Consider the following 21,667-nt stretch of genomic DNA (forward strand, 5'->3'; position numbering starts at 1 on the left):
TAGTCACACAATTTATACATCACCTTGCCAATAGTGTTACCGCAAGCTGTTGCTATATTGTAAGCTCACACACCTTCTTCTCTAATTTTAATGCCGTAAGTCGTTTCGATATTATTGTCTAATAGTGCATCCACAGTTTAAGTTGATATATTTCCACACCCCATTTATTTGTCGTATCACAATGATCACTGAGATGGGTATAATAGATCTGCGGGTCAGACAGGCGAAAGGTTTTTGCCCAAACTCTTTCAAAAATCGTATTTGGGTCGTAATTGCTGTGGGCCAAAGAAACCCGGAAACAATACGTGACTTGTATTTTCTATAAAAAGCGTGAAACTGGAATATTCGAAAACGATAGAGATGTCAAACAAAAAAAAAAGTTCAATAGAGAAAGGTAGATGATAAACGGCTATATTCGTATGCATACGATTGCCTACTCTAAAAACAAATGAAGGAAGCCCAAAGAGAAGAGGGGGTCTGAAATTGCACGACGAAGACAAAACAAACACGTAGAATATGGCATACAACAAGAAACTAACTGTATGTCTTATTCATCCATATTCTTCTCAGTATAAGGAGACATGTCTATAATGCTAATCTTAGTAATGACAATATATGTACTAATTATACAAAAACGTATTCATATATATATATATATATATACATATAAAATCATTACAACGGCAAGGACTATATATACGATACTCTCTTCTTACAACAACGATAGCAAAAAGCATAACATGACAATGACGAGAACCCGATAGATCAAAAAACTCGTACTATGAAACGGCAAAGATAAAAGGCTGACATTGGATAACAATGGAAACGTTAGTTTGACCCTGTGGCGCAGTGCAGACATGCGTCGTAGTAGCATGTACGTGTAGTTACTGTTATATTTAGAAAAAAAAAAAAGCATCAAAAGTAATATGAATTACCACTATGACTATAATGGTGGTATAGATTATCCATCCGCGATTACATAGTCAAAACATTACTTGGGTAACACTTGCTTATCCTCATCAGAGACGACAGCAAGACCCAAGCACCCCCTGAGATCCGGGCCTGTGGCGCTGGATGCCGCCTGTCCTCAACGATCAGATAGCAAAACTTTGAGGATATTCTAAGGATCAGCAAAAACGGCACGTAACATAAACCATTGTAAACGACATAAATACTAGGCGCAAAAAAACGCAGAGTTTGGAGCAACTCAGACCTATGTCAAGTAGATGTGCAGGGACATTCGCAGGACCCCGTGTCGATGGTAAGCCATGACAACACCATGTTTTGCTTCAATCTCACCGAGACCATCATCTTTTTTAATATTAATTATTGATCAATCTGTGCGTCGTCTCAACCTTCAGCGTGCGAATCAAACATGTTGCTGTAGATTGCTTTTAACTGCGGTGTGAAATTAAAATCCAATGGAATAGTCGTTTTACTTGAAAAAAATTTAGTTCGGCACGCGCCGTTGTCTTCCTCGTATAAATAAGTGACCTGTTGTTAACATAAGGACAACAAGGTAACAGGTCAAGGATAACAAAACTTATATACGAGGCAAAGCACGAACGATGATGATACCTTCAATTCAAAAAGTAAACAACATTGATATTAATGACATCATAAACGGTTAGTTATGAAGAAGCCCTAAAGTATTGTATTGTTAGCAATAGCGTTATTGGACGCGAAGGCGATTACGATAATGGGAGTAACAATGATAACTTAACTAGTTTTTATGTATGTACTAGTAGGTTGCCACTCAAAGACAGAAAAAAACTGAAGAACTTGGCAGGCCAAGACTCGACCAGGTGACATGGTCCTGCATCACTCCATGCTACCAAAGACCAACACGTTGCAAGAATGACATTTATTTAATCGAAACTGATCAGTAGTTACTGCTATCGAACGCTTATATATACGCACAGGAGTTTATAATACAATTCGCCATTGTTTGTGTATCGGCAGCAACGGTCAAGGACAGCTAGAAAAAAAGGCTTTGATAGCACGCGCTCTAAATGAACGTCTATAGTTATCAAGGTGGAAATTACTCGAACCTACTAATATCAGGAGTATTCTTTCGAAGGTAGATGTGGAACCGCCGTGCTCATCACTATCATTATTATTGATAGCATTAGTGAAAGCTGAATCAAGCCAAGGCAGTCACAATTAGGTCTCGGTAGCTTAAGGCGCGGCCGGCATTTGTCTCCGATATTCAAACACGGGTTCGCTATTGAGATTTAACAGCCGTAGCTATTTAGGCGAAACAAAAATAAAAACGAAACCGTCAAGATTAAACAAGGTAAAAGCCAACGGAGGCACTGGACTGATCAAATCGGGACAAGACAATTTAATTTTCGCTCGAGTCAGGCCCTGCTTGAATAATAGTGCCTTTGCAAGATGGCGACCTTTTCTGATCAACTCAAGATGCCGTTTTTTATAGCAGTAGTTATAGTGGAAACAATACATACTATTAATGGCGATAAAAAATGAATATAATTAAAGTAATGATTATATCGTATATATCATTGATAACACCAGTAGCCATCAATATAGACCGATATGAAAGCTACACAGATTCATTAAAATCTATATATATATATATAAACAACATCCAAGCCCAGATGTCGCAACCCTAGACGACTGGGTAATATTGTAGTTGTTCGTATTAATTAACCCCAAAATTATTACCATTGAGGCCGACAGGATCTAAGTATAACCTAATACACGCGTGAGTTTTAAGCATAGATAGATAGATAGATAGATTGTGGCGATGAAAACAAAGGTTATCTCAGATTTGCATATAAGCTATTACCATTAGCCAGCTAGCAGACTCCTGGCAAACGCTAATTACCAGAAGCAGTTAGCGGAAAACGTATAAACTAGTTAGAACGTCCGCGTCGAGAGTTTGTTAATTAGCATAACAATAGAAAGAAGACGAGGAACGAAAGTATACGACAACGCATGCCTCGTGTTCCTTCTGGCCGGGACAAACAAAGGAAGTGCTGTTTAAAATACGATGATCATACGTTTGGCAAAGCAAAAAACCGATTAATTGTTGAAAAAAAAAGCTGCTATCTTCCGTACCGACAATCTAGAAGTAGATAACAAAACGGCTAACCAGGACGGCAGGAAAGCTGGCAAAACCAGTTTCATTAAGTGAAAACATACACATTTAGTATTACCATTATTCCTATTATGATTACTAGTACCGCACGTATGTATGTATGTATGTATGTATGTATGTATGTATGTATGTATGTATACGAAATAGGAGACAACGACTGAATGCGACAGTGATATCGTATCGTCTTGCCGAGTCGGCTGGTAATGAGCACACGAAATTAAACGAAAAACGAAGTAGACCGGATAAATGGGCCACGACACGACGAGAAAATAATTTAGCCGATAATCATTTGAATGTGTAATGAAAATTTACAGTTATGGTATATGAACGATTCATCTTTGAGTGGTGGTCATATGCCCTGATATATTTGTTTATTTACTATAACGTCTACGTATATGGGCATACGGAGGCATACATACAATATAATAACGAAATAGAAATAGCCAATCATTGAATCCATCGTCGTTGAATCGCATTGCATTTTGTTAATGATAATAATAATGATTATTATAAGAGAAATAATTATATTATTATTATTAACTAGCGAGAGGAAAGAGAAATAAATATGAGCAACAGTTAGCAAAAGCCAAACACGTAAAATCAACCTATGCGGAGTTATATATATACAATAATATTACTATACTTATATATCGTATAGGCGTAAGTAGGTCTGGGTGCGCTTTTGCACTCTAACAAAGCTTTTTTTCTCTCAATCAATATTCCTTATCAGCAATCATTGATTTCGGGTAAATATTCTTTACGAACCGTACGAAAGTAATATTGATCTTTTTCCATTCACAATTTCAACCCACCTTTCCCCGTTGCCCGCATTTTTAGCATATAACCTTTATATAATATATGTATATATATAGATAAGTAATGATCACTGGTCCTGCTTTGCTGTTCCTTTGAGGTCTCCTAGACACTGAGACGTTGTTGGCAATACCTTTTCGTGTGCTCGGCATACTACAAATAAGTTGTGCAGCCTGATTTGAAGGCCTTCGCTTTGCGGTCGCAAAACAAGAATAAACCAAACCAGAAACCTCGGTCAATACGTATTTATATTTCCCTATTAACCGTTTGCTAAATGTTATCGTAGGAAATTGCCGTTCGTTAGAAAATGGTAAAATCGTTCAACTCGAATGACTCGGTTAGCTGGTTTTAATGGCGCCGTTCAAGATCAATCTATGATGGCTGCTTTCCGTCCAAGACATTCGGCACTGTGCGAAAAAATCTCAACTTGTCGCCCACTGGGAGTTTTTCAACTGCTTCATTGCCTCACTTGTTTCGATAATTTGTACGCCTGGTAGGAGAAAAGAGAAAGTGTTCAAGTTCGAAGGATAGATCTTCTTTCCGATCTAAATTGATTTACTGATGCATTAGTAAAATTAGGCAACGCACTTACTGATTGTCGAACGGAAGCCCTTGCAACACATGTGCTGAATGTATCTAGTCAACACGTTTTTTCATTACATTTTACATTGTACTCTTTGGAAGCTTTATGTATTGCAAATACTTCATGTAATGATTTGATGTGTTCTTTTTTTTTTTTGTTGTGCGTTCTTTTTCTCTGCCTGTTATAGGATGGCGATTCGCCCGTAGCCTAGTCCATATAAGATTTACGGGTGGAACCCTCGAGTTGCATGCCAAGCCTACTTAAGTCAACTACTCTGCCTGAACAGCACCAAATCACCACCTCAGACATCTCCACCATACCCCATATCGATCTCCTATCGCACCCAGCAACGACAAGAACGTGTGTAAGCGTTTGTGTGTGTGTGTGTGTGTCTGCCTGTGGGTGTGTGTCTGTGGGTATGTGTGAGTGTGTGTTATTTGTCCATTGCTTGCGCCTCACCGGAAACATGATGAGCATTTGCAATGCAACCATGTCACCCATTTAATCCAGGACCAACATAGCAAAAATGCAACCTCATACACCGACAGATACTACCTAGAAACTTCGTGGTCCAGGCCGAAACCAAACGCTTTTCAGTACGATTTTGGCCTGTTCATTGGTGCTGATGCAATTGTGAAAATACTAGACACGGTAGTGGTAGTAGAAATGAGATATCGAAAATTTTTGCAGCATTCCAATTTTCGATGATTTCTCATCAGGTACGAAAATGAACTAATTGTATAGTAAGTGGTTTTCAACCGACACGCATGCTAGGTTCTTTCGATTACGTGCACCAGTTTTGCACAGCAGATTAGCTGTAAAAAATCTTTTCCGGTACTCTGCTTGGCGTTGTAGTACAGTATAGGACATACTCGGCAATAATAATCAATGGCAACACTTGGCCGCATCTATATATATCATGCAGTTTATAGATAATAGAGCTCATTAGCACGCACTAAAATTGCATACAACGGACCCCGGTCTTCCAACTCATGTTGAGTGCACGAATAGACAGCCTATTGAAAGGATGCAGGCGATTTTTTTCAAAAAATACGGTATGTAATATGCTACGAGAACGGGGTAATTACCCCACGAAGTCAACGATTAAAGCGCATATTTTCATTGATGTTCGAAAGCATGTAAAAGAAAGACACGGCCCGACAATGCAATATGTAAGTAGCTGTCGGCAAGTTTCACATTTTTGGATAGATTCCCCCCCCCCCCCCCGCCCCGGTAAACTTGGGCTCTAGTAAGATTTCAGCTTTCCAGGTGATATTCTGACATGTGGTGGCAGCCTTGTTTTTTGAGCACTGCGTAACGTGAAGGATCCATACAACGGTGAAGTACAATGCAGCAATCACAACGAGCAAACGTCGGCCAAATGCAGGTCTGCTTGGGTCCTAGAAGACCGCTTCTTAATTGAAGAACGCTGCTCCTGTCAAAAGAACTTGGTGAAAATTGCTCGTGAAACGCCCAAAGTTATAGTTGCTAAGGGAGTTAGTTTTTTTTTTAAACTGACTGGACGCTTCGTACAGATTTCCTGTTTGCGTTCTTAGGATTGTATCGGTACGTTAAGCGCTATCTATGAGTGAGCGTAGTGCACGCTCGGTGTATACTGAGGGCTTCGGCTGAATTAGGAGGCTAACGATTCGGGTTTTTCAGAGCTGCAGGGAACAACTGGATTCGATTGCCGCTCACGTCTAACTGTGACCTTTATCCATTTTAACGCGGGCCCATATCCGTAAACTCATCGCACGTTATTTAGTGCCGGCAGACATTCGATAGTCGTACACAAAATGCGAAGGTCTTAACTAACGCCTTTGTAGCCATTTTTCCAGGAAGAGGAAAAGAAAATGAATCGCGTGCGAGAAGACAAGTCAAGTGTAAATATTGCTTCCGCTGGAGGTTTTTTTCATTTAGACAATGCATTAAATAGAGTGGCGAAGACAGGGGGAAGGCGAGAGCTCGTCACTTCAAATAGCCTACACAAACGAGAACATCGATCGAGCAGCTTCCGATAGTTAGTGGCTATCTTGTGGATACCTAACTGTTGTATTGCAGTTAACGGACACATTCTCGTTGTCGTCGTCACTATGGACATTAAATTAAATTTTATTGAGCGATCTTCATATCGTACGGCTTGCACAACGTAGTGAAGTTATCTCCAGCGTGATCGAGCACCTCTAAATAGATGATATATGGTACAGTCTTTGGCTGCACAAATTTTCTAGATTAAAATCTAGCTTTTTTCGTTCTATGGCTATAGAAACTTTTTGGGATAAGTTTCGAGCTTTCTCGTCTATGAGAAGGTGTCAGAGATCTTGTTTTATGTGGACTGGCACCCAGAGATATGCAATGGCTCTTCGGCGATCGTAAAATGGACGCCGACCTAAAAACCCTTTGTGTCTATGCTTCCATATTGTGAGGCTATCTCACAGCCTCTAGTTTACCCGAAATTTGGAGTGCGCTTCTAAATTTGGTTATTTTTTTTTAAATTAATTTTGTTTTTGCTGCTGTTGATTGCTGTTGTTCATTGCTCCCGAATAGAAAATCACCCAATTTCATTATCCACCGAATAATAACCATTTGTTTGCTTTCACGTTTACGATGACGTGCGGTTGTATATACAAGTTAAAAACAAATAGCCGGTATACACATCCGTAGTAGAATTTATTGTAATTTTAGTAACATTACGACCGTCAAGTTTCTTTACCGTGTTGATAAACCATTATCAACCGTAATCATAGGCCAATCAACAACCGCAATGTTCCCTGTTGATTATTATCAAATACATCTCCGCTGCTATCTAAAAAATATTAATATTTTTATCTATGCTATTCTTGAGCATGTGAAGAAAAAATACCCTTCTGCTAATTATTATTATTATTATTAGATAGTTTATTATTTTTGACAACTGCATGCCATCACCATCGTTTGACATAAATTCAATCTGTATATCGTTCATCTCGATACGTTAGACCCATTGTTAGCTCCTATTCGCACATTATCGAAAGCACGCGCATGCACTAAAAAAGATTTGCAGTGCCACAATGCGATCATAAAAAGCCTATATAGTGATACGGAAACACAACGATTTGAGACGACATGCTTATTGTGCGTTTGGTCTGGCGGGGGCCTTGCTTTTATACAAGGGGTCGTGACCCGCTATTTCTAGATTGACCCCAGTAGACGACCTAGAACCCATATATATATATATATAGCAAAGTTTGTTATGACATATAACGTGTTGTTTATAAAATACAAGCGGGTTTGCTTGTTCTAGGCTGGCGGCAAGACGTGCTCCGCGCTCTGAGTCGGTTTCGTCAGCTAGAAACCGCTGCCGATTTGTGAAAAATTTGTCCAATCAACACCTTAAATGCTACTTTTACCTACAAGGACAATAGGTGAATATTGTTATTATGTTTCCGCTTTAATTATCTATTAGACAACAATACAGTTCGAAATGCGGCCGGCGATGGGGGTAACGCACCTTAGTGTATTGTGTTTAAATTTCGCACCGATATTCGTGCTAGAATACACGCAGACTGCTTCGTTGTTTCTTGCGGCGAAAAACATAGCATTTACGATGGCAGTGTTTTGACGTAACACTTACATACATTTTTTTTTTAGGCGTAATCAATCTAAATAAAGCGAAGACTCTTGTCTGACGCAAGAGGCACAATGCTAGCGATCAGTGATAGATTTCCCAATTGTCAAAGGCTTCGTAACCTTCTCATTGTATGATACATCTTAATAATCAGACGTCACCTTAACCGCAATGTCGATCCAGACGTTAGTTCAATCTGAACTGGCCACAATTGAACGCTGTAACGTACAAGTGCTCTACGCACTTGTATACCAAATCGCCTGTTCGTCAGAGTAGTACGTCATAGCGGCTAAACTAAATTTACGATCAATAATTTTAGAAGGGACGTGTTTGATGATTACTATGATCTAGGAACACGAAATTCCCTACCCCCCCCCGACACTTCATAAAGGGCAAACTATTATACGAATTAGTTCATAACAGTAATGCGACCATCATTACGATCGCAATGCCGTAGTATAACTAATATATGAATGTTAGGTAAACAGAAAATGATGTAGTTCAATACCTACGACAAATGAGTCATGTGGGGCCACCAAATAAAAACAAGTTGAAGTGACGTAAAATACAACGATGGCCGAGTTATCGTGAAGATGTTCCGTAGTCAATAACATAGTTAAATAGCAAGATTTCTGAGACTGACCCTAAACAAAGCAAGCGGTTTATCTTCAAATCTAATAACACGTTTCCCGCATAGGACAAACCCTACTAGACACGAATCGAACGCGATCTTATGACAGGAATAAAATAGTAACAATGAAGCTTAGGCATTTAGAGATAAAAGCGTGTTACAGATTCGTTTGATTTTTGATCTGAGGTTAGAAGATTGGGTGAACCTGTCGAACTCAACTGCATTGACTGTAAACGAGTTCGGATCATCGAAAACCATAGACGATTTGCTAGACAAATTGAAGAGCACGAGCCATAATGAAGCTTCGCGCACTTTTTTTCAAAGGCTAATAAAAATGAAAAAAATAAAACACAATTCGTGCATACCACTGAGCTTGTATATCGAATACGCCGAACGTTATGGAAGCTGGACCTGGGAGTTTTGAATCCGCCGTTGCCGTTAGACGCCGCTGGAAACTTTCAAAATCTCAGGATGAAACAGCATCCGTGTTATTTTAAGTTTTGGCTTACATAAAACTGCGGAGCCATATTAGTATGACTGAAATCATGACAAAACAGCTTTGATACGCATGTATATTCAACCGTATACACGCATTTATGTATAATTAAAATTATACTGAAGACGGTGGGACAGTAGCACCAGAATTTTGGGAACTAGCATTTGATGCTCGAATTCGTATTTTGGATATATGATAATTTTGGAAAGTTACTTGTTCCGCTTTTACTTCTGACCTGCGAGTTGTACCATTTTCGATAGTGTTTTTTCTAGAAACTTGATGATATTTGTCAAAACTCTACTCGTGCGCGAGCAAATAGGAGTCACTTTATTGTAGTTATCAGAGTAATAAATAAAAGGAATCATTATACTGATTTAGAAGCAAGCTGATAAGTGGAAACAAACTATCGTTACTACTATTATAACTGATAAAAATAGCCACGACCGCAGAATAAGCGTAAGAAAAAAATCAATAATAACCAAACGACTGATCGCTCTAAATGCTCGTTATCGTTGTGTAAGGAAATAACGATAATAGCGAAACGATGAAAATGAATAAAGCTAGAAAAAAAAGTAAACTTAAAAAAAAAAAAACAATAAAAATTATGGTACAGAGTATCATTTTGTATAGGATTTGTTCTAAGCAGGTTTAACGTAGTTTTGCATATCGCTGTTTTGAAGCGAGCCAGCAATGGCGAAAAAAGGGTAAGGCGGTACTGCTGAGTGATATAATATTCTGTGTTGGCCCACCCTCGGCTTGAAGTGCCATACCATTTTAGAGTAGTCTCTATAGACATTACTACAGCAGCAGTAAGATTAACCCTAACACAGTCAGAGTCCTACAACACGACAACTATTATTTCGGGGCCGAATAGGGAAGTATCAAATTGACAGCTCATATAAAAAAAGTGAAAACAAAACAAGCAAAAACGTTGGTAAAAAACGGAAAAAATATAAAAGTAAAAACAAAAGAGCCGCGTGAAAATAGAAGTCCGAATAGAGAAATATATAGAGCTTGTTCTGTGGCACTGTCAAAAGAAGCAGTCGAGAACGTAAATTTGGGAAGACTTTAAACTCTACGTTGAAATGAAACACAAAACTCTGGTCGGCACAGCTAGCGTTCATCACTATAATATTGGATAACAAATAGAACCTGCGTGCAACCATAGGCCTGAGTTGTTTAGATCCTAAAGCCAGCCACGCAAGGAGGCAGGCAGGCAGCACAACACAAGGAGGAGTTTTTGGTGATAGCGGATGGATCGTCAACTGGGCTGAATTGTCGGATTACTCGAGGCTGGTAAAGCGGACGAACGATATAGTGTATGATTAACATATACAACATGTCCGAATGGTACTGCCAACGGCAGGGTAGAAGGGCTTATCCTTCTTAGCTACTGGCAGTTTCCTTTAATGGCCGGGTGTGAGCCTCAGAGCTTCTGGAAGATTTTTCGAAGAACATCGATGAGTTTCCTCTGACTGCGCATACGACAAGAACACTTGCTTTGCCGCTTATCAGAAAATAAATACTTTCATAGCTAGTACTTCCACGAAATAGAGCATAAACATATAGAGGCAAATGCACTATAGAGATTTGAGCAGCGTGCGGCTGCTGAACCCTCGTCACCATTTTATGATGAATTTTCCTCGGATAGACTGTGCGATAGTATTTGACAAGTATCGAAAATATTCAATAGAGCGTAAAATACACGGCTAATAATCCCCGAGTCTAATAATAAATATTACTTCAACGGAATTAAGAGGGTCATATGCTTAATATCGCAGAACAAACCGACGTAGACGGCACAGGTACGGAGCAGAAGCAGCAAAATCAAAATAATGTAATAAATAGATAAAAATTAAGTCTTAAAAGGATGAATTTGCTTTCTTTATTTATTGTTTCTTTGTTAGCCAAAAATTATAGAAAGTTACGCAAGGGCTAACTTGTCGACATAGAGGTTACTGCGGGTTGAGAAAATTCGGCTACGTTTTCACTGACAGAATACTCTAAATCAATCAAATTGATTTATATAACATATTTACAAAAATGAAAAACTGAACAAATCCGCGAAACACTATTGAAGGATACATGAATAGCCCTAAAAGGGTAGACAAATTAGATCCAAAATATATATACGGATATACGATACAATATACTACTGTGCAAGATTGCTTAAGCGTAACGTTGTTTGAGCATTCTACAATTGGTTAAGAAGATCTATATCGACAGGCTTCTACCGACATTTACTACGACAGTACAAGCATCCATGAAATAAATTTGTCTAACGCTTGTTCAATACAGATCTGATTGAAGATGTCCGATAGGTTTGCTTCTGTGTACAAGAAAGAAGATTACTTCTGAAAAAACACCAGATTTCACAGTCATTGTAACGCATCCGAGAAGTCTATTGGTTACATACGACCTGACGAAGACAGACGTAAAATATAATAACACTTTCCTAATATTGCTACCATTTTCAATCACATAGAAACATACTTGTTTGAAAATTCAAAAACAATATAATTCGTATCAGAATAACCTCCAGCAATAACGTCATATTGTGAAATTAACTGAAGGAAAAACAAGTTTGTATATGCACTGGTCTAGGGAAGAGGCTAGTACCTGAACAGCGAATAGCATACAAATGCTCTCTAAAAAAGCAGAAACACCCCCCAACACAATTCCGTATCGGGGATCTGATTAGTTTGATATGGTCCTATCTCTTAAGGAAATGCGGCAGGATGCCTTCCTGAGTAGGATTCATATCTCGCTCGACGTTCAGGTCCATCCGTATCCTGCCTGCAATTTAAACTATCATAGATGTAACAAAGATGATTATATAGAAAATCACATTTGTTTCAAAATGAGACATCGGCTAATTAATGCACTGCAATTATTTTTATTTGTAAAAAAAAACATCCCAATATCACAGCGATAAACGTACCTGGCTTCTTCAGCCCATTGAACGTGCCACACAACTAAAACAGCCATCATAACTTATCACCTCAACGCCACTTGTTTACTACTGGTGGGAGTAACTATGTCGTAAAGGTGCATTAGCTATTCCGTGGATCGCTATTGAACGTACTCACCTGAAACATGCATCTTGTCCGAAGGTGGTGCACGTTTGGAGTCGCTGTTCGGACGCTGTGCAATTATCGAAAGGGGAGAGCGTACAAATGGTGATGCAGGAGACAACTCGCTACCTGGAGAGGTAACTATTGGGGTTATCGTAGACGCAGAACTTGACATCGCTGAAGACGTACTCAAGTTCGGATTCAAGACCTGCTTGATATAGAGATCAAGAAACCTAACATTACAATCTACTCAGCGACACTCTAGTGGCCAAGTGAATTTAAGCATGGCAAGGACACATTAGGACCCAGGCGAAATCTTTGTTAACAAATAAAGCAAGCAGCTGTAAGATTAAAAGGCTACGAATCTGATCTGACTAGTTGTCGAGGGACGAAAGCCGTTCGAATGGTTTCAGCCATCTTGTAGACAAGCGCAATTTTTTGTGCTTCCGTCAGTCCGGGCTCAAAGAAGCCTTCGTGACTTCGGAAGATCTCACGGAGCTCTGTCCGGGTCAGCTTAGTTCCCGTGACAAGAGGTCGAACCTGAGACCATAGGCATGCATGAGAAAAGAAACAAAACCCGAGATGTAAGTCACATTCTAAATAGATGTGATCGACAATTAGCTCAACATCCAGATTCTCTGATTTAATAACAACTTGATTAATATTGCGATTTTTCGATGAAAGGATGCAGTCAAAACGAAGAGACGAATGCTGAAATGCCGTCGTTGACTTCCGTTGTATCCGAAGCATACTTTAAGTAGATACAGCTGAGTCACGTCGCTTGTGGAAAAGTTAAACGCAAATACTCACCAGTAAATAGAGGTTTCGTAATCGGCGTAGTTTACATCGTAGAATTTCGTGTCTATCTTGGTCCTCCCGAGCAGTAGTGCTAAGTTTCGATGACGGCGTAACCGAGTTCCTCGAGCAGTGGAGTGCTGACCCCAGCGACGTAGCAACATCACTGGCGATTTAGAAAGAATAATTAGACTTAAAATGATAGTACAAGTTCATCATCTACTAACTTATGCCAGCTCGAATCGGTGGGGTGTCATGCCTTATCATCAAGGCCATAACTTCATTAGGTATAGAAAATGTTTTGTCTATTGATTTGTGTACCTGCATTTACTGTTCCTCTTGCTGGCCTTGGAAATATAGTCGCTAGTCTCGTTAGGGCTGCTAGGAATTAATCTGTCTTTTTTATCATCGTAGGCTTTTCTGACAAGTATCATCCTTATACGATTGGTTAAAACCAACTGAAATATTCATCGCATGAAAGATGGTCACAGTAAGCAGATGTCGTTTTCTGTCAAAGCGGTGCATACGAGCTCCTAAAAAAAGTATCAACTTCTCCTAATTATGAGATTTTAAATCTATTTCAGACGTGTTAGCTAGCTGGTCATACTATATCATTCGTTCATGTTAGTGGCTTAAACCCACCACGAAGTTTATGACAGTGCAAAATGCTCCTCTTATGAGTCTCGAATCAGAAAGTCATCGTATTGAAAACTGTCTATTCAGGCTAATGTCCTATAGCGTCGTTGGAAATGAACGTATGTCTGTCTTTTGAGCTTTTGATTGGTTCTACCATCTGAAATCAGCTAGAGCATTGTGTACACTGAACTATGCAGAACATCTGTCAATACTAACCCAAATGATTACTATATGAGGTGGAAATAGTTTAAATTTTATGTCTGCCACCGACTTTACGCGTTAGATCAAACGGCTGACCCTTTCGACTTTATATCACTACGTATCCCTGAGATCACCAACAAAACATGTTACCCATTTATCTATCACAGGGACGTACGACAATCGACCGGGCGATCGATTTTATTCGAAAATAGTATGAATAGACCTTGTCAATTTTCGTATCGTGCACGAACCTTGCTTTTGTCATTGATCTTAGTATCAAACAGTCCGACGTCATAATTAATCTGTTTAATTTCGTCAGGCGTAAGCGGGCTAAGTCTAGTAACGGCACAGGGAATCATGAACAGATTGCACAGTCTGGCGATGTACATCTCATGTTGACTCATATTTAGTCTATTGGCATATACAGATCCATCCGCAGTGGAGCGTTCGTACATCTCATTCAAAATACCTGAAAGTTCATTAGTTCTATTCATAAGATCGTAGATGTAATGAAACCCTGTAGCGTCAGTAGCAGCTTTTCAGCTGGCGACCGTCGCGACCTGATTGAATAGTCTACGTTCAATTGCAAAGACAGGATGTATTTCAACGTGAAAAATCATCACTACTTTACTGCCATAATAACAAAAGCTTACTCTTGAATTGAATCAAGACTGTGAACAGCTTGATGCGTTCGAGTTCCATGGTACGCAGACGACCCTTCAGGGATTCCATTTCTCTCGCTATTATCTGTGTTAGGTTATGAGTGAACTGGATCAGTTTCGACTCTGGAACTTCTATAGAGCTGCGAGCAGCTACAGATGTAATGCGAGCTAGAAACACAAAATTTGGTTACATTAACACAAATCGTATCCTTTCACATCTAGCGGAAAGCCTCGATACCTTGCCGCGTATTAGGTTAAATATCAATTCGAATTTTCAGTGCGTTAGATCGTATGAAAGTTGATATAGCGAATCCCGCTTATCGAAAATAATTCTTTCCCTATCGAGGTATGAGTAGTATAATCTTCCGCTGTTTGGACGGTAACTTGTTAGTTTCGCTGCTGTGGAAGTTCGGGGCATGTTCTCAACGGCAATGTCGACATCGATTTGAATGACTTTTCTTTTAAAAATCGCCAAGATTTCACAAAAGTAATCGATGGCACCAATATCTGGCGAGCATAGCCCATACCCGTAATTTCTGCATTTTGCCCACCGTCACTTTGTCGGAACGACGCCGAACGCTGCTGTGCAATAGAAATAATTTGCCTCTGTTTACTGTCACCTCCACCAATTGTTGACAGTACACTTCAGCCGTAATTTTACAAAACAGAGTTTATGAAGCTGTAGGCTGCATTGGGCCGCCAAACGGACATCGTAAGTTCTTGGAAGTGAATACTTGTTTGAGATTATGACCCGCCGGTTTAGTTGCATCCACGAGCCGATATGATCGTCTAGGATTATGATGAATGGCCTATTACAAGTCATGATTTGGTACAAAAATCAGCATAGTTCAGCAAAGAGAAGTAAGTGCGCCTTACGTGTTTTTCTGGTCCTCGCTCAAGCGACATAACGTCCGTTGGTACATCTTTTTTACCTCATTAATTTGATCCAGGCGAACAGGTATGGTATTTTTACGTAGACTAAAGCTGGGTACTAATGCTAGGGCACTTTCAGATGAATAAATTGTCAATAGTTTGTCATTCATTCTCGCCGAGTCTCTTCTACCAAACTCATTTCCGTGTTCAAAATTAACTTTCTGAAATTTTGCGGAACCCACGACCTACAGCGTTCCTAATAATTGTACCTTCACTGAATGCAAGGTTTATAGGACGAACTGTCTCCGCCATTGTAAGTCCAAAGAGGAACTCATATTCGAAAGCCAGCCAAATTTTCCTAATTTTCAGGAATCCACTATAACTTGCCTGCTAAAAGCCCCTAGTGACAACATCCGAGTGAACGCCTGTAGATTTTAGTGCATCTTCTATACAAAAGATAGCATATTGTTATAAAATAGCATTATTTTGACATGTGAAATTAATGTTTGTTAGATTTTCAATTGAACGATATGATATTTGAAACGGTGGTCATACGGGCAATTTTTGAGTAGTGTTATAAATCTCTAAGTACGTTTCTGATTCTGGTTTAAGATGCATTGTTATGGACCTTTTTTTGTTTGAATAAACGTTCGAGTCCGACAAAGCGCTGATGAGCGAGTCAAAACACCCTAGTTAGCTTCTCATCGTCAATAACCTTTGCTCAATCTACTTACTGAAGGCGAACGATGCGGGTTGAAGTCCCACAAATAACGGATGCGTTTCGGCACCGTAACGTTTGCGCAGTCTCGCCATAACGACCATCATTCGCGGCTTATGAAGGTAGTCAGGAGGCATTTGATTTTCGCTCGACATATCCAGTGTTTGGCTGTTGCTCCCAGTCTGAATGTTTTCATAAAGATTGTGCTTCGTACAGCTTAGATGAGCCAAGGTGGTTAATAAGCGACGAGCTAATTATTTATTGGTACAGTCTCACTTATGACGGTGGCTGCCTATGGAGAGAATCGGTTAGAAAATATGCCATCGTTGGAAAGAGCTATTGTCTTCAAACATCCTTATGAAAAGATTTCCCGACTAAACGTTTAGACTTGCCGCTTACCTCGAACAGGTCGTTATCGAAGTTAGGGTTCACTCTGCTATCTGGTAATGGATATGGCGGTACGTTGTATTTCGGCACTTCGGGTGGACCGTGGGCAGGTTTGTTTTCTAAATGATGTGATAACTCACCGAAGTACCTTCCTGATAACAATAAACAATTAACGACGTTCCAAATAATTATGGAGGATGAGACGTGACCATTTTTCTAGACTAAATCGACCTCGCTTTGTATTTGGGTCGGAGATTTGAAAATCTCAACAGTTCAGTCATTTCAGCGTTTTTGCCACATTATTGTAATTAAATGCTCAATAGTAGTATATTTCGTACGGGCAAGGGGTTACCTTTACCCTACCTTTCATAACCGACTTGTAGTTTACTAACACCAGTACAGATTATACAATGAATCTTAGATTGTTTTTTGACCTCTTACTCGCTTACCAAAGTAATTAGGATAGTCACTCCGGTACTGTACGTACGCATCTCCACTCTGAGGGCGCGACTTTGCAGACGTCGGGGTGGAAAACGGTCCGTTTGACGGCAAGTCACGTTCCGGTAGACGACCAATTGTCGTCGTTTCAGGTGAATCCTCCTCACCTTGAGCCTCGTCATTGCTGTAAAATGGCCATATGTAGCGGTCATTCAGCTAATGTTTGGAAACGGTCCTTAGAGAGCTAGTTCTACTACTCGTTAAAGAACACGTTTCAATTTACATTGCTTTTTAACAGCAGAAAAACCAGAGACCAGGTGTCCTAAAGCAAGGACCTCTTCATTCTACAGAGTGCTCAAAAGGTCCCACAAGTAATCTCAGGTGAATTTTTTCTTTCAACCGCAACCAAAAGTGCGCTTTTCCTCTAAATACGTTCTTTTGAAAAGAGACAAGCAAGAAGAAAACGCACGAACCTAATATTAAAGACTTAGTATAGCGATCAGGATTTCTGATTTTCACATATATATATCAAGCTGATTTATTTATGTGGATAACCATTTCTTATTTTTGTGTTGTTTGTTTCGTCATTTCACGCTTACCCATAAGCTACTGTGGTATCGTCTTCTTTACCCCCAGACCCGCCGTTGCCGATTCGTTTATCACTATCGTATCCTTCCATTTCATCATTTGCGTCCATCTCATGGGAACCCGACTCTTGGTCCTGACGCGATGCCCGATCGTCGTCGAAGCTGTCTTCATACTGACACACAGCTTCTGTTGCGCACACTAAGGGTCGACAAAAAAAAATCGATCGTTTGACATCGAGGTCGGAGAAAGAAGTTCAAAATAGGTATTTTTCAAGCAAATGTTGGAAGACGTTTAAGAATTTCGTACGTTTAAGACGGCATACACTCTATTGGCTAAAAGAATTTAATTATTTTCCAGGGGAATATCTTCATCTATATAGATATATAGACATCCCTATATATATATATAGGGAAAAGGCGACTAAACAACTAACGAATTTTCATTTTACATTTGTTCAAGTAGCAGAATACAGTAAAAAGTAAGGGTAAAAAGTTATATTATAAAATAAGAGTGGGAAAAGTTATGCAGAATGACCGTTCCAAAATGCTAAAGGACGAAATAGGTTTTTCGCTACCTCCTCAGAATCACCTTTTCGATACTTTATCGTCGAAAGGCAGTGTAGATGTTGCTCCATTTATCCATTTTTTTTTTTCTCAATGGAGCTATGAAACAGCGTGGTAATTATTCGTAAATTGAACTAGTGATAGCCTCATGCTGATGGTGGCAGCGCGCTTAAGAAATGCGTACTAACTAGCCAGACTGCTTTGCCTCTATAGTCGCATATAAATGCATGTGATTGCTTTGTCTGCCATGTTTTTCTATGCGATCTCGTCTTACCTAATTGTTGTCGTAAATCTCTTTGTTTTTTCCGTAGAGTCTGAATAGTGTTGCGTCTTTTCAACACGGATTCTATTATTTCTGGCCGACAAAATTGCTACATCACAAAATTCAACAGTTCGAGAACAAAAAAAAAAAACATTCATCTGTTAACACAAAGGTTCCTCAGAATTCCGTGTAATGTAATTACTCTGTTCTACTTATACTTCGTAAATAATGACCATTTCTGAGCGGTCCATTGAACACTTGACAGGACGAAGTATGATAGATTGGCAATTAAAAGAATGATTGAATAAGTAACTGTAAGCAGTGATTGCCCGACGATTCGAACGCTCTAGAAAGACATAAAATTTGACCTAAAAGATAAGAATAAGTACAAAGCAAGGAAAAATTTCTAAAAAAAAAATACAATAATATTGTACGACGATATGAATCTAAAAAGTCTCATTACGAGATAAATGTGTCCGATCGGAGAAATTGCCCAACAATGATATTGCACCGTAGGACGCTGCATGGTACCTAGGATATACTGCACGTCACCTTGTACAGGCACACGCAGCCCCTGACCCCACTGTCCCACATATGGGAGCGATGAAGCTAGCGTAAATTAAAGTACTCGAGAAATGAGTTCGCTTAATTTGTAGATTGCTTCAAGACCAAAAAACCTTACGATCCATCGATGATTGTAGACTGAGCGTATACGATACAAATAATTTTCGTATAATAAAACTGCTGCAGGACAAGCTGTCATGTGGGCATTTATCTTTACGGAAAATGTATTCGATCAAACTCGTATCGATGTGATCGAGCTGACGCTTTCAATAGACGCAATGTAAATTCACACAATATTATTTACGCTAATTTCTCAAAAAACACTAACTTTTACCTATGTACCGATAAGAAGTAGTACGGCTGACATATTCTAGACGAATATACCAGTCTTAGTATTTCTCTGCTCATCATTTGACAGATAAGCTTACGTCCTCATAGAAAGATATTGAATATTTAACGATAACGTTACCCCATGCAAGCAAAGGGAATCTGGATTCAAAAAGGTTTAAATTTTCACACGTGTCATAAGATTTTATTGAAAAAGCAGTGTCCACTTGGGAAAAACGACTCTGACATCATGTTCAGAATCATTATTGATAAGGAACATTGATGGACGCACGCTCTATGTGATAATTTTAACCTGCTTTTACTTACTTACCTGCTATGATGCATAGTATTAGAGTCCTCCAAGCAGGCCACATCGTCATAGAGTCCTTTGCGGCAAATGCGGAAAATGAAGGTCAGTTATCACGAACGAGCTTTTATAGCCGCGCGAGCTCGGAGGCGGCTGATCAAATATCTGGCGTAGTCAAGTGATTTTTATTTGGAAGCTATCTAGCTCAAGCGGCTGTGAACTTGCTCGATAACCATAGTTAACAGACATGGAAAGATTCAACAAGATTTATTGTAGCTCTGATCGATGAACCTTCTAGCTATAAGGCAATTATCAAATTACCTAAAATAAAACGGTGGAAGACTACTAAGGGTGCTTTTTTGACGGCCACCTAGTAGGACGCGTTAAAGAACCTTGTGGAAAAAATTATATGGTCCAAGACGCCGATACGACACCATCATTTCTTAGGGAAAACGGTAACACTAGGTACGCTCATAATAAATTATGCGTAGTTGTCTGAAACAGCATAATAGACTTCTGGGCGGGATCATTTACAGCAGCTGATAGATCGAGTCAAGCAAGAACTGGGCTATTAGTTGGACCGTTTGCATCACATAGCTGCTGTCTCAAGAAAAACCGCTGGTCAAAGAAAGACGTGAGTAAGCGCCACTAGACCGGGCGGATTAAGAACGTGGCTAAAAAACTTTCATACATGCTGTGCATAAAGGCTTTGGCTTGTCGGAAACTGCCCAAAGATATTTTCCAAAATGCTGTTAAATGGGAAAAAAGCCGACTCAAAAATTTCCGTTATTTTCAATTTCACTTGAAATCGATAAATCAGAAATTTCGTACGAAATTTAAAAAAGGACCTGCAGACAGCGTCCTATTAGAGAGTTTATAACTTTGGAGAAAGCCTTAGCGAGCTGCGCGTTGAAATTCATTGAATTGCTCTTATTTCGCAAGGATGATGCATATTTTCTTGTAAGTTGTTGTTCTACGAGGCAGGATTGATACAAAAGAGCTATTACAGATTTACGAAATTAGAAGAAAAACAAATATGTAGTTGACAGTGTTATATATTGGGTACCGATTTATTTATAGCTTCGTTTAGTGGCCAACGGAATGCCTATTGGTAGTCACAAACGATAATATGTGGCTTTCTTCCCATCGATTTAATATCTACCGGCTCTCAAGGCTGTTTTTTACGAATGTTTTACAATCTGAGCAGTAAGAGGTGCAAAAGGCTGTCGAACTCTCTTCGTAGAAGAGGTCCCCTATGAACATAATCTAAAGAAGCTTGATCTTTCATTAAATCTTTCTTTTGAGAAAAATGGGTTACAATAGTCATGTTTGCATTTTGGCCGATGAAGTATTTCTTTTTAAGCCAGTTACATTTCAAAAAGGTTACCCTTTTTATCTGTTACGCTTCTACCAGCGTGTCCTTCTAACGTATGATATGTCTATCAATATGTACAACTATTAACAACAAAAACTACAACTTATCCCGTTCCTGTACACGAAATGTCTGAAACTCGAGCGAATCAAATTATTTGTCCTATGCGAACTGCTCCGCGGACTCACCTGTTTTTAGCTATAGGATCAAGGACTTGCTTTCATTAGGGAGTCTACCCGAGTATTTCAACAGACTTATGAAACGAAGTGATAACTGTAGAAGCATCTGTTACCCTTTAAAATAATACCTTATCTGGGTTATCTCCCTTTCTTTGGTAATTTTTTTTTCTAATTATTAATTTCTACTAGCATTTTTCCTGCCAAAGCAGAGATTTGTGGATGAAAGACGTGACGCGTATAGTGTATGGCGCTATAATATTTTAAGTAAGACGTAACTAGTTGAGTATAGAATCGGTGGTAATTTCAAGGTAATTTTAGTATTATCTGATTATCTAAATGAAGGGCAAGAACGACCAACTGTTTTAGATGGACACTAGGCGTAAAATAACTTCGACTTAGCAAGGGCTGTTTCACCTAAACCGTGCTGATAACCGCTTCTGGCCGCAGCTTAAATTTGCCTAACACTAAAA

General features: G+C 39.3%; 1 protein-coding gene and 1 long non-coding RNA gene across 4 annotated transcripts; one reads left to right on the forward strand and one right to left on the reverse strand.

Moving 5' to 3' along the window:
• The first annotated feature begins 6 nt into the window (after positions 1 to 6).
• LOC147753119 (uncharacterized) lies at positions 7 to 19,991 on the forward strand. Its single transcript, XR_015312150.1, has 2 exons — positions 7 to 4,881; positions 17,642 to 19,991. It is a non-coding gene; the product is annotated as an uncharacterized LOC147753119 (long non-coding RNA).
• LOC111263097 (uncharacterized) lies at positions 11,107 to 19,740 on the reverse strand. Of its 3 annotated transcripts, XM_022837901.2 has the most exons (13): positions 19,671 to 19,740; positions 17,635 to 17,821; positions 17,047 to 17,219; positions 16,610 to 16,749; positions 16,227 to 16,392; positions 14,611 to 14,787; positions 14,209 to 14,426; positions 13,442 to 13,578; positions 13,136 to 13,286; positions 12,701 to 12,865; positions 12,341 to 12,533; positions 11,871 to 12,047; positions 11,107 to 11,605 (listed from the first exon to the last, which is right to left on the reverse strand). In XM_022837901.2, the coding sequence occupies exons 1-12, from the start codon at positions 19,717 to 19,719 to the stop codon at positions 11,965 to 11,967; spliced, it is 1,839 nt and encodes a 612-aa protein (XP_022693636.1). In that variant the 5' UTR covers positions 19,720 to 19,740; the 3' UTR covers positions 11,107 to 11,605; positions 11,871 to 11,964. The 3 variants fall into 3 exon arrangements, with proteins under 3 accessions (XP_022693636.1, XP_022693638.1, XP_022693637.1); XM_022837903.2 differs by lacking the exon at positions 12,701 to 12,865; XM_022837902.2 differs by lacking the exon at positions 11,107 to 11,605 and having other exon boundaries at positions 11,871 to 12,059.
• Positions 19,992 to 21,667: the final 1,676 nt, after the last annotated feature.

This window comes from Varroa jacobsoni, unplaced genomic scaffold (genome assembly GCF_002532875.2).
Source record: "Varroa jacobsoni isolate VJ856 unplaced genomic scaffold, vjacob_1.0 scaffold_734, whole genome shotgun sequence".
NCBI lineage: Eukaryota > Metazoa > Arthropoda > Arachnida > Mesostigmata > Varroidae > Varroa > Varroa jacobsoni.

Excerpts from the sequence above, each read along its gene's own strand:
- LOC111263097 (XM_022837901.2), bottom strand. The coding sequence starts at position 19,719 with ATGACGATGTGGCCTGCTTGGAGGACTCTAATACTATGCATCATAGCA. Across the intron at positions 13,287-13,441 it reads AAGAGGAACAGTAAATGCAG|TGATGTTGCTACGTCGCTGG; the intron begins GTACACAAATCA and ends CTAAATCGCCAG. Across the intron at positions 12,866-13,135 it reads TACGAAACCTCTATTTACTG|GTTCGACCTCTTGTCACGGG; the intron begins GTGAGTATTTGC and ends CTATGGTCTCAG.